The following is an 18,568-nucleotide window of genomic DNA, read 5'->3' as shown; positions in this document are numbered from 1 at the left end:
CCTGGGGACACCCAGCCATGATCTATTTTGGAGGCAATGACTTCAGCAAGTGGCAAGGGAAGCTATTGTGGAAATATGAATGTGTTTTCCATTGGGGAGTCCTCCAGGGAAGGACAGAAAGATCTTGGTGCTGAGCCAACTCCCCTATTTTTTCTTCACCCTTCTGGGAACAAAAGCCTTGCAAAGTATGCAGGGAACCCTGCTTGGTGCTTGTGAGTGTGTGTGGCTTGTGAGAGCTACGTGAGCCCTATACACACCACACACAGACAGAAAGGGGGACTTGGGGAAGCAGGAACCAACCTGCTCAATGCCATTGTGTGTCCTTTCCTTATGAGCTGGTCATCTGTGTTTGGCTCAGCGGGAATTCTTTCTGTTGTTTCCACCTGAACATAGAACAAGGTAACCCTCTTTTAGCTTTTCTGCTATCACAGCACTTCATATCAAAAGGCAGTGTGAGCTAGAAACACAGAACCATTGGGTTTACTCTTACATTTTGCTTTCTCCAGCTTTGCTGTGAGTTGGGCCATCGTGGTGCTGCTGAAAGCAGTGTCACAGCATGGCCTGTGCATCAGCAAGTAGCTCCTGTGTTCCAGTATTGACAAAGTCTACTCCTTTAAAGGAGTGAAAAAAGTGCTTCCAACAGGCATCAAGATTAAGGGATTTGCTTTGTTTGCCTGCAAGCAGATTGCTCTGTAACCTCCAGGCATCCCAAAAGCAAAGAAGAAATGCTACTCACCTTGGGGGGACCTTTATGTCGTGGTACAGTCCCATTCCTCTGGCCAGGAATCCTCTTGGCACAACTGTGCTGGCTGGAAATAGCAATTCCCAACCATCCCTGGGATGTCAGGGTTAGACCATGTCCATCTCGGCACAAGTGACTGCCACTGGTGCTAAAGCAGTTAGTTTTTGTGTCAGCCAGGGGATTGGAAACTTGTTATTGTGAAGGAAAATTAGAGGTAACAATAACAAACAGCTTAGAGGAAATGTGCAAGGTAACTGCTGGTGTAAAAAGATTTAGTGACCATAATACTTGGTTAATTACATTCATAATAAATAGATTCCTAGACTTATCTTGAGAATGTGGACAGCTTTATGTATTTACCTTGGATTTTGTGGCCTTAGTTAATCAATGGCCTGAAGTGTTAAATGAGATTCACTATATGAATGCAAAATAGTCGAAGTTTGGAAGGGGGTTATTAAAACATTTCAGGTGATTGATACGCAGGATATTATAAGATCTTTGCCTGGATTGCAGCACTTCTTCAATATTTTGTTGCTTTTGTGTCACCTTTAGGAAAAAAAGTGCTTTTCTTTTTCTACAGGGCATACTTAGATGTCAATGAACTAAAGAACATACTCAAACTGGATGGATCCACACACCTCAACATCTTCTTTGCCAATTCCTCTGAGGAGGAGCTGGCTGGAGTGGCAACTTGGCCCTGGGACAAAGAAGCCTTGATGCATCTAGGTGAGTGATAAAGATGTTTCTTCTTCGTAAAGCATTCTTTTGAGGCACTAAGAAGGAAAGACAAATATGTGTTAAGCTCTGTTCTGATTTCTTATCATTCCTCTAATATATAGTCAGGGGAAAAAAAGTATTTCACGATTCCCAGATACTGGCTCACAACCAGGAAAATATTAGGTTATAAACCCAAAGCATATTATGGTATTTGTAGATGATGTCAAGCTGAAAGTATTTCACCTTTTAAGTGAAGCTACTTTACAGGGCATTCACTCCATGGGAGCAGTTTGCAAAGAGGATTGGGGGATAGGTGTGGGGATGCCAGACAGAGGTGAATCTTTAACCTCAGCCTGTCACATTCTGATCTTTAGCTCTTTACTAAGTATTCAATTAACTTTCCTCACAAACTGTTGTTAAAATCTGCTGCTATTTTTCCTCCACCGATGTGCAAAAGAGCAAACTGCTGAGAGACTGTATTTCTAATGTTCATTTGAGTGGAACTGGAAGGAGTTCACTCCCCTGCAGACTGCCCTGAGTGTTTCATAACCAGGTTGCTGAGTGTGGCTGCTGGAACCCAGGGATCCAGACAAAGCTCCCCAATGACTCACTGCCACCTGCAGTGCCACTGGACCCGTGCTCCTTGCAAAATGTCAGATGAGCCTCAAAAGGTTCACAAGGCACTGACTGAGTCTGTGTGTGCTTCTCTTAACTGCACAAGCCCCCCAGGGGCTGCAAACCTGATCTGGCCATCTCCCGAGAGCAGGGATTCTCAGGGGTTTTCCAGATATTTCTCCAGCTTTTCCAAACCTTCTTAGACTGGAAGAGAAGTCCAGTTTCAGCCAATTTAATTCTTTGTGAAAGGCTGTTTCAGCCAGTTTTTATACTACTCAACCCCATGTTGAGCTAAGTAAAAGAAGATATGATGAATATACACCTAAATGAGGAGAGCAAAATACACTGTTTATCATCCTAAAATGTACAATGAGAGTTGAGCTGTAGCCATCAGTCAGGGAGGCTTTCCCATGCTCAGAAATACCCCCAAAACTGGATGCTAACATGTCTTTATAGCAGAGAGAGGCTCCATGGTCAGACCAAGCAGTTGGAACTGGCTGCCTTCCTTCAGTTAGTCAATGTTTTATTACAACATCCAGCTCTGCAGCTGCTCTGGAAGAAGTGTGAGCAAACTTCCCTTCCCAAGGCCTGGCAAGGACACACATCCAGTCTCCTGCTGAGCTCAGCTGGAAATGAAGCCACTTCCACTCTGCCTTGCCTACAGCCCCATCTCCATGGGCTCCTCCTGCCAGCACCCAAACCAGAAGGTTCTGTAAATGCCCACCAGTGATGACTCCCCAAGGGCAACATCTGGCAAAACCAAAGATAGATCCTAACCCCAGCCTTGCCCAGCACCCACAGTGATGTGATTTCTGCCACTTGGGAACACCACAACCCCCTGCTCCAGCACTAAGCCCCACAGTAACTCTGCTTCTGGTTGTGCAACAGTGTGGGTTTTGCTGGTGGGAAACATTAGCCCAAAGTGGAATATGGCTGCAATAGAGCTGATCCTTCCCTAAATGAGTATTTTCACAGCTTCCCTTGGTGTTGCCATGGAGGGAGGAGAGAACAAGGGAAGAGCTCCAGAGTGCCAAGAAGAACCTCCTGCAAGAGGGCTGGGGCTCGCCCAAAGCCCTGATGAGTTCTTCTGTCACTTCATTAAGCTAATTGTCAACATCATGCCCCAGCAAAACAATTTAAATTCAGCTCCTACAGTGTATTGACAGAGTTCATTGACCAAAAAAAAAAAAAAAAACTCACGAGAAAAAAAAATTAGACAACAGATTAAAGTTGACTTGCCGTGGGAAAAAAAAAAACAACCAACCAACAACAAACAAACAAACAAACAAAAAAAGTAAAAAAAAAAAAAAAATTCTCATAATTTCCTGTCATAATAGCCCTCCCAGACCTGTGCTTGGCTTGTAAGAATTCATCTTTAATCTTTTTTACTCTCTTCTATAAATCCAATATGTACTTAATAAAAAATATGAAATATGTCCTGTGGTGCAGATCTAAAGGCTGGGATAGAGATTGTCTGGGTGAGGGAGTTTATCTTTTCTGTAAAACTGCAATTGATTTAGATTCTTGACAGCTGTGAAAAATATAAATTTTCAACAAAGGCAAAAGTAAAATCTCCCTCTCCAGCTGCCTCAGGGTTCTCCAATGCCAGAACAATTTCCCCAGCCTTTATTAAAGGCACATCCTGCTGGAATTTCACCAATACTCCTGCCACTGGGAAACTAACTCTGGAATTATCTTTGGGATAGAGACCCCCACAAAATATGCCAGGGTGCTCTCTGGGTGTAAATGGTTCCACCTGGGTAGAGAATTAGAGCATGTATTATATAAAGGGAGAGAGAGGGATCCGAGGAACATGGGAATATTGTGGGTAGGTTTAATTGGGAATATGGAGAACTAGTGGGAGGAGAAGTTCAGTGCTGTGAAAAGGATGTGCAGACACTACATGTGGCATAATAGACATGATGTTGCAGCATGATAGGTTTTATTCACTCTTTTTTGTACATATTTAAATTTTCTGTTTTGTTTTGTTTGGTTTTTTTAATACTATATATTGTTTATTTGTACATGCCCAAGGGACTCACATCTGCCATGTGCCTGTGCTCAAAGGGGAAATATTTTCTCTCTTGCACATAAATACACATGTGTGTCCCTTCAGGACATCCAAATTGCTCCTTCCTCTCACTTCAGCACTGATAAAATTTCATCTGGAGTAGTGTTTGTGTTTGGACACTTTTCTTGGAGGAAAACATGAAACAACTGGGAAAATCAAAGGAGAACCAGTCAGGGAGGTCTGGGAAAAGGGCTGAGCTACAAGGGAAGGTTGAAGGGATTACAGTTATTCAGATTGAAGGAAAAGAGCCTAAAGTGGGGGCGATGACAATCTCATAAAAGCTGATGAAAGAGGAGGAGAATCTTCTGTTCTTCATATCCGTGCGAGGCAGGACTTGAAGTCATGAACTTAAACTGCCAAAAAATCAGTTCAGATTAGATGTGAGTTAAATCCTTGCAGCCATAAGGATACTGAGTGCTGACACTGATTGCTGGGGCAGTCAGGGGTTGTAAAGAGGCGTTAGGCCAGTGTGTGTGAGGGATCCTATAGACCTAATTGGTCCTGTGTTGTTTGAGAGTGGAATTTAGATGACTTTTTAGGATCTCCATGGTCTTATTTTCCTCTAATTTCACGGTTATTACAACCAAGTCTCCAAGCAGATGAGAATGAAGAGTCTGTGGTGCATCAGAGCTGGGTGATCTCATCTCTCCTGCACTACAGTCACTGATAAAGTTCCTCCTGCCAAAACCTTTTCTCTCTTCATTGTCACTAAATTAGTAGTGTACCATGCCCAGGGTTTATATCCCACTATAACTTCTACAAAGCAGTCTCCTCTTTTCATGGTAGGCAATGTACACACCAACAGTTTTAAATAAAAGGCTTGAAAAAGTTGAGGTCAAAAAGCTAAATAAAGAAAAAAATTAAATGTATCTTAAATCCAAAGGTAGAGCTAACTGAGCTAAAAGTATAATTCACATGATTAATTCAATATACTGTAGAGCCTCACTGATTTACCATTTGCTTAGTTACACATCCCATAATTCATACAACAAAACAACCACTGTTATTTTTCTTTGCAAATATTTAACAACCATGCAGTTCTTTCAGAATTATCACATTTCAGGATTTCATATTTTTTGACACATTAGGCTTATGCATATTCATCAGGGGACTGTTCAGCTCAGATCAAACCAGGCTCTTCTGAGTATCTGAGCAGAGTGTGTTTCTGACAGTTAATTCAGAGCTGTCTACACAACACCCTGCAAAAACTGTCCCAGCCCTGGGTTCACTCTGTTGTCTTGGTCCAGCTATTAGTTTGCAAATATTGGTGAAAGCTTCTGCAATTTCCATGGTGTTTCAGACATTTAGAGGCTTCTCTCATATCTTTACCCTGTGGAATAATATACAGAGTGCTCCAGGTATGTTTTGTTTGACTCCTGGCATCAAATACATTGCTTACACTTATCTGAGCAGAACTGCATTCTTTAAGCACATGAAATTATTTGAAAAGGCACAGTAGGAAGTAATTTCATGCAGGATTTCCCTTGAAGTTAACAAAAACCCAAACTGAGAATATTCAGTTGAAAGGCCTGATTGTCACTGTGTTTTCGGTTTAGGACACTGGCCTTTGTCCCATGAATCTTCATCCTTAGAGCACCAGCTCAAGGGTGAGATTAAACCTTTGTGTGCAAAAGGTCGTCTGTGCTACAGAGGACCCGATGAACTGCCAGTGCATCTGCCCCTGGAATTGTTCCTTTCCCTTTCTCTTGCTGTTGCAAAGGAGACAAGGCAAACCTAGGAAGCTGTTCTCTTTCCCCCTTGCAGGTGGCATTGTGCTGAATCCCTCCTTCTATGGAATCCCTGGCCACACTCACACGATGATCCACGAAATCGGGCACAGCCTGGGGCTCTATCACGTCTTCCGGGGGATCTCCGAGATCCTCTCCTGCAGCGACCCGTGCATGGAAACTGAGCCCTCCTTCGAGACTGGGGACCTGTGCAGTGACACCAACCCTGCTCCCAAGCACAAGCTGTGTGGGGATCCCGGGCCTGGCAATGACACCTGTGGCTTTCACAGTTTCCTGAACACGCCCTTCAGTAACTTCATGAGCTACGCAGGTACGGGGGGTTCCTTGGTTCTTTGGGAGGGGTCTGTGCTTGGACAAGAACAAAGAACTGCAGTGTTTCCTCTGATTTCTACAGTCATTTCAGGTGGGGCTTTATGCTCACATGTGTGTCCATAGGTCTAGGACCAGGCTGGATGGCCTCAGGAATCCCTTCCAGTTCTCCTTTTCTTTTTTCCCAGTTTTCCCCAACTTCATGTCATTTCAGGTGAAGACCAGGCAGAAGGTTTGGGGGAGGGAAGAAAATGAGATAAGCATTAGGAAAACAGCACCTAAAGGCTCTACAGCAAATCTACCCTGTTTCCCTGAGGTCTGGATGCCTGATCTATGAGGTCTTCCTTGAAAAATCCAACTTCAGAGATTGTTTATCCTCTCCCAAGGAGATATTTAATGTCAGATGAACATTGATACCACCAAGGCTGTAGGATAAACCTGTGATAGATGGACAACTAATGTGACACTGCTCGTGCCTCCAGGTGCCTGTTGAAATGCCATGTTTAGGTTTGCTTTGGAGTCATTGTTGTTCCATCAGAATCACTCACATCTGAGTTTCATCATTAGGGTGTGAAGAGCGGGATTCTGCCTGGTCAAGGACTACCAGTGTGCTGTGGTGGTTTGTACTGGGAATGCAATTACAAGGGCTCTGTATAAATGTGGTAAAGCCACCCCTCCAACAAGAACAAGCCCCTTAAGCAAAAGCTGATGTTGTGGTTATAACTGTAGGTGTCTGCAGGCACAGCAGCGTGCCAGCTCCTGGCACACCTCACAACAGAGTGTAACACCAGGAGGGCATGAGCTCCTGTGACCCTGACCCATCAGATGGGGCTGGGGTGGGGTCCTTGCTGCACCCCTGGAAGTTCAAGGGGAGTTGAGGAATCCTCTGTTATTTCCCAGAAAGAACAGGGGATACCTTGACTCATATTTCCCTTTATTTTGAGTCACAGTCTCGCTGTGGTGAAGGTCTGTGACAGCGAGCTGACAGTATCAACAACATTTTAAATGTTGTCTGTACTTACAGACACTGAAGGGCACCTTTATACTCCAGGCAAAAACACAGATTGCCCACTCAAAAGGTCACAGGAGTGCTTATTCTGTAATAAAACTGTAGAGAAGCAAAGTGTTTAATGTCATCTAGGGCACGGATTGAAATGATTTATAACAGAAATGCTTTTATGCCCTTTGTGGCACCAGCTAAAAGTGATGCTTAGCTTTCTCTTTATTTTTCTATTTGTTTAGAGGGTATTTTCAGGGACAAAACACACTGAGTCAGCTCCTCAGCTGCAGTGCCTGTGGTAGGGCAGGGAGCCTGACTGCCTGGTACAGCCTCCTGTAACATCACACAGATAAGTCAGGGCCTCTTCAGATGACAATGTCCACCCAATGTGCTGTGTGGATGTGACGAGGGGTGGGGTGTGCTGTTCCAAACACTGAGCTCTCTCCTTCCAAAGAGAACTTGCCAATTGACTCAGAAGCTGAGCAGGAGGCAGACCACAGAGATACCTCTCTGCTCCTGGGAGCTCCATGTGTGCTGGTGTTCTGAGCTGAAACCTTTTTTTTTTTCCCTTGAAAAATTAAGTGAAGCGACATGATAGATATCTCTAGAGCTCATGCATGAATCTGTTTGCTTTTCTGTTGTTGCCAGTGGAGTAAAATATATCAGGATATCAGATTGCTGTCGAAATACCTTTGAAACATGTAGGTTGAGGTCATGCAGCTCTAAGAACTGCCTTTCTTTCCTGTCTGTTTTGCTGCTCATGTACAGCTTGATCATCTTGTGTTTATCTGTCTGTCCCTGCCTAACATCCATCTGTCCAGTTACCCTCAGCTCTGAGCAAAGCACTGACTTAATGGGTAACTTTTATTTCCCTGGAATAACAAGTTACGATGTCCAGAAGATTAAGTACTGTGAGGAACAGGACTTGTAAATTGTTTTTACAAGTCCAAATATCCGTGCTGTTCCCAAATAAAAGATAAGTTGGTCTTTTAAACAAGTTGTCATGAAATCATTAGGAATTCTGCCTCTGAATTCTGTTGGAATAATCATCCCAGCAAATAATTTCTCTAATTATCACTTTATCTGAGGGTCTGGAGCCTTTCTTGATGTCGAGTGAAACACCTTTCTCCCTCTCCTCCCTTCCCCGCCCCCAGGACACAGCCTGTGCTGATGTTTAAACAGATTGAGAATGCAGGTCATCCTTCTCCTGTGCCATTGTTTCACTGCTTTGTCCTATATATATTTTATTGTTCCTTTATGATGGCTATTAAGGGCCTTTGTCCCCTTCTGTGCTTCCGTGAAGAATATTTATGGCTTTTACAGCGCTCTCAGGGGGCAGACCATCGATAATTATTGAGGAAATCCAGAGGTGTCATATTAAAGCAGCTTTTTGCATACCCACAGGGATTTGGAGATATTATCAGGCGGGTGGTGTCTGTCTGATCAGAGGAGGGTCCCTGCTCAGTGGAGCTGGGAGAGATGCAGGAGAACATGAGAACTGGTGTGTCCTCACTGCGGGTGGGGGCTGCTTTTGGGGCAGGATCCCAACCAGAGCTGTCTCCTTTTCCTGGCATCTCTGGGAAGATGGGGTCAGGTTTTAAATTACCCAACAAATACACACTTCTCTTTAGAACAAATTCATGTTATTTTTGTTCCTCTGGAGTACCACACAGATTTGAGAACATCAGAGCATCCGGTGATGGTGTTACAATATTGAACCTCTGATGTCTCTGAGCAGCTTTTGGTGACCTGCACCTTCCCAGAGAAGGGCAGAGGCTGACCTGTGCAGTGCTGTCATTGTTTGTATCACAGCAGCGTGCACAGGTCCCAGCTGGGGCCGGGCTGGGCTGGGCTGGGAACTCTCCTTGTGAAGAAACTATCTGTGTTTTCAAGAGCTTTGCATCTGATGGGGAGAATACCAGAGAAATGGTTAAAGTGCTAACACCAAGTTCCTCAGTGTAGCGTTTCTGGGTGACTTTGCACAGCGTATTTATTCCCTCTGTGATCTGCACAGTAGAGAAACAACAATATCCTACTTCTCTGGGGCATTGTAGTTGTAAAGCTGTGTGGTGTTCAGAGGGCACTCAATGTGTTCTTGTTGCCACATCATGTTTGAGGAAAACAAGATGAAATGAGAAATGGGTATTTATGGGAAATTGTCCAGTGCAGTTATTTCTTCATTTTGAATGAAAAAGAAATGCGAAATATCAAAAAACGTTAGTGAAAAGTTCTGAAAGGGGTTAGAATCATAGTGGTAATTGGGGAGAATCTTCATAGAACTAAAGTTCACAGAATTACAGAATATTCTGAGTTGGAAGGGACCCACAAGGATCTTCAAGTCCAACTCTTAAGTGAATGGCCCATACAGGAATTGAACCCACAACCTTGGCATTATTATCAACAGTGTCTAAACAACTGAGCTAATCTCAGGTTCAGTTCTATAACTGCACCAAACATTTACATTTTTAACAGTGTTTGTAATGATTGTTTGTAATTCTAAATTGATCTTTTGGAACATTTTTATTTGTTCATTAGAAAATTTAAGAAATTTTAAAATTACACATTTTTAAAGTTCTGTGGTGTTTTAATCGAAGGAATCTGAAAAAGCCTGTCACCTACAGTTTGCATGAATCTCAGTCAGTGCATTATCCTGACACCAGCCATCCTTTGCCCTTTCATCCTTTCTCAGAAATATTATTTTAAATGCTTTTAAACCCAGAGGTCCACTGGTAGCCCCGATTCTGGCCAGAAGGTGCTGCACTGAGGCTTTCTGTTCCTTCACCTCCACGTGTCTCTGTCTCATCTAGGGATGATCTCTGGGTGCTTCAGGTGTATCCCAGGTCAGAGGGAGGGAACGTTTATCGACTTATTTTTTTTTCCTTTTTAACCTTTGTTTCCTTTCCCTGCCTCCACAAGTGATGGCCCTGCTAATTTGTTCACAGGCCATTAACTTTTGAGTGCTGTGAGAGCCCATCCCAGCCCTTGCAAGAAGCTGCTGTTCACCAGGTCGTAATTCTCTTGCTCCCACCTCCTCTCCCACGTGGCTGATGTGGCTTCTGTTTTAATTCCAGACGATGACTGCACCGACTCCTTCACTCCCAACCAGGTGGCCAGGATGCACTGCTACCTGGACCTCGTCTACCAGAGCTGGCAGCCCACCAAGAAACCGGCTCCTGTTGCCATTGCCCCCCAGATCGTGGCTCGGACCTCCACCTCTGTCACTCTGGAGTGGTTCCCACCCATCGACGGCCACTTCTTTGAAAGGTGATCACTCGCTGCTCTGCACTCTGGTGCTGAATTTGATGGGAAGGGGAGAAATAGGGACCCTGCTCCGGGATCACAGCTTGGTCATGTGCTGTGCTCAGTCTTAAGGCTCCTTCCTAAATTGGTTCATACTGAGGAGGTTATTGATCTGTTGTCTGCTCTTCCTTTCTCAGCCTGTAGCTCTCAGCTGAAGGCCATTGATTTGCCATGTAAAGGGCATCTCTTTCTCCATATGTTACGGGAGGAATTTTCAATCAAAGATTCCAGCCCTGTGATTCCTGCTGTTATTGCTGCTCACGAATACCTGTGGGGTTCAGCTCTGCCTGAGTGTTCCCTCTCCTCCTCTTGCATGTTTCCTTGGCAAGGACAAAGTGGATCTTGTTTCTACTCCTGTGACAACACAGAGCTCGTGGGCTGTGGAGTCTCCCAGGGCAAGGAGGGGGCTGGGCTGGGGATGGGGACAAATGCTCCCTCCTTCCCTGAGCTGTGGGTCTGAGGTGGGAATTGTGCAAGGCAGAATCAAAGACCCCCTTGAATATCATGAGTGTCATCTTGTAGGTCAGAGTAGGGGTGTGTGTGTGTGTGTCTGTGTTTGTATCTTATAGACATGCAATATGTAATATCAGTAATGAAAAATTAGGTGAATGTAGGGCTCTGGGCAGGAGTCACAGCACACTGCAGACCATAGCCAGAGCAGCTCTGCCCCAGGATGAGCTGAGCAACTGGGCAGTTCACCTAAATGCTCTTACACAGCTCTTGGATGAGCTGCAGGAGCTGTGGAGTCCTGGCAGAGAACTTCCTAAATGATTGACCTTCTCGCATTACCATTAGCTCACCTCCCCTGTTTGCTTTTCTTCTCCACCTTCTGCTTTGTTGTTTTATAGAGAGCAAACTTGGAGTGTCCTTCAGGAGCACAGCAGTTCAGAGCACAGGAGGCCGAATTTACAAGCGTATTAACACCCAAAGAGCTGCCTCAGCACTGCTGCTTTGTGCTGGGAGAGCACCTTGAAAGCCTCCATCAGGGATGAAACTCCTTCCAGCACTGCCAGGACACCCTGGCCATTTCAGTGCCCAGCTCACACTTTATCCCACAGGGCAGAGAGCTGTTGTTTCCTGCTCAGATGAGATTTTCCACCTTTACTGCAGATTGATGTGGGGAGGGTAATCAAACCCCAATAGGAATCGATAAAGAGAGGTCTCGTGCTCTGAACAGCGTTTGCTTTAATTGCAGTTTTGTAACTGAATCCTTTTATTCCCGACCTGTGAAAAGGACTTTTGTGAAGTTCTGAAAATCAATTCAGAATTTTTTAGCCCGTAATCATTTTCAGGCAAATTAAATTTCTCCAATTTAATTTAGATTTCAGAAGATGCTTATTGTGTGTTAAATAAATGCCATCTGCCTCTTAAAAACACGTTGATGCAAAGTTAATTGTTATGTAACCAAATATTCCTTTATTACATATTTCTTATAACTCAATCAATATGTTCTTAATAACCTCTAGTTACTTGCTTCTTAAATAACACACAGTGGATAGCCTGCTAAATCTAAAATTTCATAACAGAGTTATCATATGTTAAATAAAGAGTGATTTTCCAGGAAAAAAAAACTCCTTTGGGCTTTCAAATCTGTGTGCTCAGTATTACTGAAGAGATTTAAAGAGACAGCCTCAAATACTTTGAGTCCAATTCCTTGTTAAAATGAGATTCCCACTGCTGATGGAAACAGAAATGTTGCCGTGACCATTTAAAAATGTCACTGAAATATATAAATGATCCTGTCTCAAACATGCCCAGATTTTTGATCTGTTAATCAAAACAAGGATGACAGTATTATTGTAGTGACTAATCCTGGAAAGGCTCACGTGCTGAACTTCCAGTGCTGTTGTGTCCAGCTCTGCTCGGTTAGAGCCACATGCCTGTATCAATTTGTGAAATTGGGTCACTGTGCAAGACAAGTAGGAGGTAAAATTGGCCAAGTATAATCTTATCTGTGTGTGGGAATACTGTAAATCTTTGCAGATATTTTTACACAAAGTGCACACCATGGCCCAAATTTTACTTGCCTCACTTGAATGAATAAACTCATTCACTTCAATGGGACTATTCATGTAAAAAACAGAAGACTGATACTCAGCTGCTGAGTGCCTTGGGCCTGGTTTCTAATGCACAGAGGCCCCTTCCTTGCTGTTTTGACAGTGTAAAGGGCCTTCAAAGCATGAATGGCTCTGGCTACATTAGCAAGTATTGTGGCCCAATATAAGTAGATCTCCAGTGCAAAACAGTGGTTAATGAAGACCTGACGTCAACACTGGAGGGGTTCTGGGGGGGTTCCTGGTGCCCCATGGCACCAGTGGTGGGAGCACATCAGGTGTGGTCCTGGAGCACACCTCTGCTCTGGTTTCTGCAGAATTGGTCCAGCTTCCATGCTCCAGGACTGACCCAAGTGCTCTAAGTGGGCAAGGGGAGGAGTCTCCCTTCAACAGCTGGCTCCTGATCCAAATTACAATGCTACTGTAGGCGTAACTCAAATTCTTTTTATGTCTCTTTTATTCTCCAGAGCTGCACAGGCAGTGACCTCTGCCTAATGAAAGTCAGGGAGAGAAAATTTAGCCTTCTGTTTAAAAATGCAGCACTGGGCTGGCTGTGTCTGTGTGTGAGGTCCTGACAGGTCTGTGGTTGAAGGGAGAGGAAGTGTGGAAGTAAAGACCATGTGCCTTTCCCCTGCTTAGATGCAGCTCTGCCACAGGTGCATTAGATGCTTTTCTCATAGGGTCTTCTGTTGGTTAATGATGTGGATTTAGGGACAGAGAGCAATGTTAACTCATGATTCCTGTTAATTTGGAGTTGGCTATGCTGTGTTCTCACATTTTGGCAAGAATAGGTGCATGAGCTGTGCACAGCAGTAAAATCTTCTTCCTGACAGACCCTCCTTACCTCTTTAGAGTGTTCAACTGATGTTTGCTCTTTCACTTAAGAGAGTCATTTACCTGCACATAAATTTTCCAACATGCTTTGACCCTAAACTCCAGTAGCTGGTCGAGCTTCCAAACATCTCTAGTAATCAAATACATCAAGAACCAGCATTTCTTCTTGTAGCTATTGCACGTGGGATTGGAATACTTACCATTCTCCATCCTCCCTTTCAAACAAGCATGAAAAAATGTTGCATACACATATAATAATATGTAATAATAAAATAATAACAGAGCCAACGAAACAAGTGAAAACAAGTGAGAAAAAGAGAAGCCTCTTCATTTCCTGGCTGCATCCATTAGATGTGTTCATCCATTGACTGTTCTCCTGTTTGATATGCACAGGCAGATGTAAACAGTTATTGTAATAGGGCTCTGCAGCAAATTCTGCCTGGGCAGAAAACTTTGAATGCATCTTCTCTTCCAAGTTTTCATTGAGGTGACTGCATTAATTTCCATGAATCTGATGCTATCTCATTCTTAGCAAGCAAATATTTTGGTCGGTGTGGTGTCCCAGATTGAGATGACTGGGCTTGATAATCACTGGCTTAAACCTTGATGGAAAGTTTCAGTGCCTTAGAAGGGAGAGCACTGATTCTGAATTTCAAGTAAGCAGCTGCAATTTAGCCTAAAAACAGGCCCTTTTTACCCAAAGCAATGACAGATATTTAGTGGTTTTGAGTTGCCCACTGAACTGGTGCTGGCCCTGAAGGAAATTGTCTGTTTTTCACTAGTAATCTTTAGATTTTGAATCCACTTCACTGAAATATCATGCTGTAGGAATGAATTCCTCCTGTGCTCTGAACTTCATAAGCTGGAATTTCCCCAGTACTTGGCTTATTAGAAAACAGAGAAGTCTAGATTTTCCATTACCCTGCACTTTGGGGAGTCATGTGCACTGGTGTATAAGGTGGCAGATATGCTATCATTCCTAATTAATAGTGTTTTGAACCAATTTATGCTCATTTTTCCTTGTTGTCCATGGCTGCATAAGGTGTAAGGATCTGGCTTAGATTTTCATAAGCCAATAAATGTGATTCCATAATTAGGTTTGACATTCATGGCTGTTTGTAGGATTTGTGTGCAAGAGTCTGCAGACCAAAAACTTTAACCCAGGAGTCATCCCCTGTGTAAGTCCTTTCAGCCAGTGGAGTTACATCAGGGTTGAGTCTGGCTCCCAAATTGGAAAAGTAAAAAGAGAAAGTTTGCTCATAGCCTTTCCCACATGATGCTCCTTGTGATTTCTCTTACCTCCAAGTCCTCACTGGTAAAAGGAAATGTTTGTCCATAAGCCTACCATTTTTTTCCACCATGGCAGCCTGTGATGAAATTGTATAGCTGCTAATTTGAGTGAAAAGCAGTCCTAATTGTGGAAACTTGGCTTTCAGAGCCCTGTCCTCATCCAGGACCAAGTGCTAATGCATGAGTCTCTTTGTAGAGAAACTGAAAAGTTATTGTTGCAGGGACTTCTGTCCTGACTAGTGGTGGATGTGTCTGAAAAACAACTGCACAACAATACTTCTGCATCTTGATTTTTCAGTACCTATTATTCTGGTTTCTCTTTTTTTTTTTTTTTGCATATATTATTCAGGCAAGCTGAGTTAGACACTTAAACCACTTCTAAATAGATAGCTGGGAAATGAAATAGGGAGGCAGTGTCATGCCAATAGTGCAGGTGGGTGAATGGGACATGGAGAGAAGTCGCTCACAACACGCCCAAATTTTTCATTGAAAGTGTTACAGATGATACAAGGAAGAGAAGGGCACTTTTGCCTCCCTCTTCTTTATTCTACCTTATTGTCACACTTAATTCTTCAGGTGTTTTCAGCAGGTGCATCTCTTTCTGCCTGAGACAGTCATTTACTGTCTCTTTTTGGGGGTGGCCACACTGAAATGGGTATGAGTTTTAACACTGCTTTCATTCCAAGTCCCATCGTTGACAATCCCTGCTTCTGCCTGATGAAGCCAACAGAAAGCTGACTTTCAAATAGATCCCTGTCAACAAATGGGAGATGCTAAGCTGTGGAGCCAGCTGAGTGTGTGCCATCCCTGCCACCGAAGGGAAAGGCGGTGGCACAGTTGGGGAGTGCTGGGAGAGTAAATTTACAGTCCTGGTGTCCTCACTGAGGATCCAAAATAACTTCTGCCTGAGGATCACAGTGCCCTCTTCAAAGCAGTGCTGAAACAAATCATGCAGTGGTGGTTATGATGGTGAAAATTTGCATAGCTGATTGTAATAGTTGATATAAATTATCACAGTAATTGACTCAATCCATACTTACTCGAGTCGTGTAGAGAGTACACTGTGTTACACACAATTGTTTGCCTAAAACTTGTCCTTTCCTAGGTGTGTTTGATCATTAGGATAATTAATTTTTAACTTTCCTTTTTAGCAGGAAGTGTTACTTAAAGCAGAACAATGAATTCTGAATAATAAGCAGCTTACTGGGATGAATAGCCACACATTCTGGGTCAAACAAGGTTTCCAAATTTTGTGATCCCTGTTTCCCCTGTAAAAAAAAAAAAGAAAAAAAGAAAAAAGACTTAAGGGCATATTCTATTCTGTATGTTCATAACCCACCCCTTTTTCAGGCTTGTAATGATCAAATGATCAGGGCTGTGAGACACCTCCAAAAGCAGGTTCTTGCATACTTAGCAAAGCTGTGCTTCATAGAGTAACTCTGTCTGATGGTTTCAGAACCTGGGACTTTACCCTTTCCTCTAACCATCAGAATGCCCAAAGCCTTCACAATCTTAAAGGTACTACAAGTTCAAGCAATAAATAAATCCATGATGGCAGCAGAAATAGATCTGAAATCTCCTGAGGCCAGTGTCTCTGCTCTAAACACTAAGCAGCATGTATTTTCTTTTGTCAGGGTTTGATCCAGTGCAGAGGGGGGAAAAAAATAAGAAAAAATATAGGTGAATGTGATTTCTCAGGTTGCTGTCATTTTGTGTTGGATGGAGGGCACACAAATGGTGTCTACATGGGCTCTTAGCTTAAATCTGCGGAAGGTCAGCATCAGAAAACACTCTTTTCAGTGCCTTGAGAAAAAGAGGGTTAAGTGGACCTGAATTCTAAGTCTTATTGCTTTTAATATAGTTGAATAAGCAGCTCACTCAGCTGTTACTAAGTTGGTGTGTTTTCCTGTTTTCCTGGCCTCCTAGAGAAGTGGGATCAGCATGTGATCTGTGTGCGGAAGGAAGAGTCCTGGTGCAATACGCCTTCAGCGCCTCGTCCCCCATGCCCTGCGATCCCTCGGGGCACTGGAGCCCACGGGAGGCAGAAGGTGAGTCACAGAGCTGGGGGCAAAGACGTGGTGGGGGACAAGGGAGGCCAAAGTCAAAGGAGAGCCACAAAGGCAGTGGGAAAATCTGGGGGAGAGTGACTGATTACGCCGGCGTGTAACGTGAGCAAAACTAGAGGACAGAGAAACACCGTGCCCTGGGGTAATGCCATGGCTGAAATACCTGTGTTTTGGCCCCCGGGTCCTGCCCTTGCCCATGAATTAAGTGAATTCCGGGAGCTGAACATGAATTTCACAAAGCAGCAGAGTGCCAAGAAATGCTGACCATTCACATCTGTCGGAGGAATTCCTCAGGGGAGCTGTTTGCTCCCTCTACTCCAACTCCAAAAGTGAAGAATTGTTGTTTATTTGGGCCTGATTTCTGCTGCCTTTGCTTGTGGTGATTAGCAGAGGGCTGCAGCAGCAGCCAGGCTGAAAGGAGGTTGCCCTTTGGGCAAATACTCTGCAGCAGGAATGCAGGTGACTATGTCAGGCCCTCTCTAGTTCAGGGTGTTTTGCAAGTCATTCTTATTGCTTCCCTTTGAGCGTGTTGGAGGGAGAATGGTCTGCAGGGCTGGTTGTACAGTGTCATTAGATCTCCATCATTAACTCTCCTCCACGTGTACCTTCCGCTCCGTAAGTAGCTGGATGTGGTGGAGCATATTTAAGATTACACCAGGCAGAGGTCAGTCATCACAAATCATGGTTTGGAAAGAGCAGAGTATTATTTCAATCTGTCCATCATGAGCTGTTCCTGTGGGAGCAGCACGTTCCTGGTCCAGATTTCGCTGTGAGCACAAAGGTGGGCTCACAGAGCCCCAAGGCCAACCCCTGGATTTTGCAAAGTCGTTATACAAATACCTCCTTCCATTAAGGGCTTTTTTGTCCTGCAGCTAGAGCACGTGGGAGTTATTCTGCAAGGAAAATTATTTGTGATAATGTGGTGATACATTTAGTGCTGGCACCCAAGAGCCCTCCCTCGTCCTGAGGTCAGCAGGTGCAGTGAGCTGGATCCCCACTGCTTGATAGGACAAGTGTCCCCTGCCCCACACACCCATGTCCCAGGGTGGGGGCCCAGCAGAGGTTGTGTTTCACTCCAACTCAGCCCCCAGGTTTGGAATAAGTTGCCCAGAGGAGATGTGGCTGTCCCATCCCTGGGAGTGTCCAAGGCCAGGTTGGACGGGGCTTGGAGCAACCTGGGCTAGTGGAAGCTGTCCCTACCCATGGCAGGGGGTGGAACAAAAAGATTTAAGGTCTCTGCAACCCAAACCAGTCTGTGATTCCATGATATCCAAGGCCCAGGCTGCTGGGCACAGCTCAGAGCACACCTGCCCCTTGAGTGGATGCTCCATCCTGGGAAGCAGCGCTCCGGCTGCGTGTGACTGGATTATCCAGTAAACAGCACTAGTGAAGTTTGGATGGCTTGCAGCAGTAGTTGAGGGTGGAAGGTGGAATTTCCACTTAGCCAAGCATTACAAGACTTTGAAACTTGGTTTCGTTTGGAACAAAACTTGAAACTTTTGAAATTCTCCGCGGAGGAAAATTAAAAACAAAAAGTGTTTGAGGCTGGCCAAAATGTTTTGTTTAGCTCATAGAATTGCTCTTTTGTGAACTTTGGTAAAATTATGACATTTGAAAATATACTCTTTTAGTATAGAATCTAGGGCAAAAGCAACTTTGAATATCAAAATGGAAAATGTTTCAAGGTGCAAAAGTAAAAATAATTCTTCCAAAAATGTCTAAAAACAATGTTCCAATAGTGTTAGAACTTTCTTGCCATTTTCTCTTCCAGAATAAAATTTTATCCAAATAAACCCAATTTTGCAAAGAGTTTTGATTTTGA

The 18,568-nt window shown here is 43.9% G+C and overlaps 1 protein-coding gene across 1 annotated transcript in view; it reads left to right on the top strand.

Moving 5' to 3' along the window:
* Window positions 1–18,568, top strand: part of PAPPA (pappalysin 1) — a 181,062-nt gene that overhangs the window by 50,834 nt on the left and 111,660 nt on the right. Inside the window, exons 3-6 of the mRNA XM_008920190.3 lie at window positions 1,323–1,468; window positions 5,910–6,203; window positions 10,274–10,466; window positions 16,607–16,728. Coding sequence (XP_008918438.1) covers window positions 1,323–1,468; window positions 5,910–6,203; window positions 10,274–10,466; window positions 16,607–16,728 — 755 coding nt within the window. The remainder of the gene's footprint in view (window positions 1–1,322; window positions 1,469–5,909; window positions 6,204–10,273; window positions 10,467–16,606; window positions 16,729–18,568) is intronic.

This window comes from Manacus vitellinus, unplaced genomic scaffold, assembly GCF_001715985.3.
Source record: "Manacus vitellinus isolate BGI_N305 unplaced genomic scaffold, ASM171598v3 scaffold_27_pilon, whole genome shotgun sequence".
Taxonomy (NCBI): Eukaryota; Metazoa; Chordata; class Aves; order Passeriformes; family Pipridae; genus Manacus; species Manacus vitellinus.
Note: the sequence above shows the minus strand (reverse complement) of the source record. Positions and strands in the feature narration are given on the sequence as shown.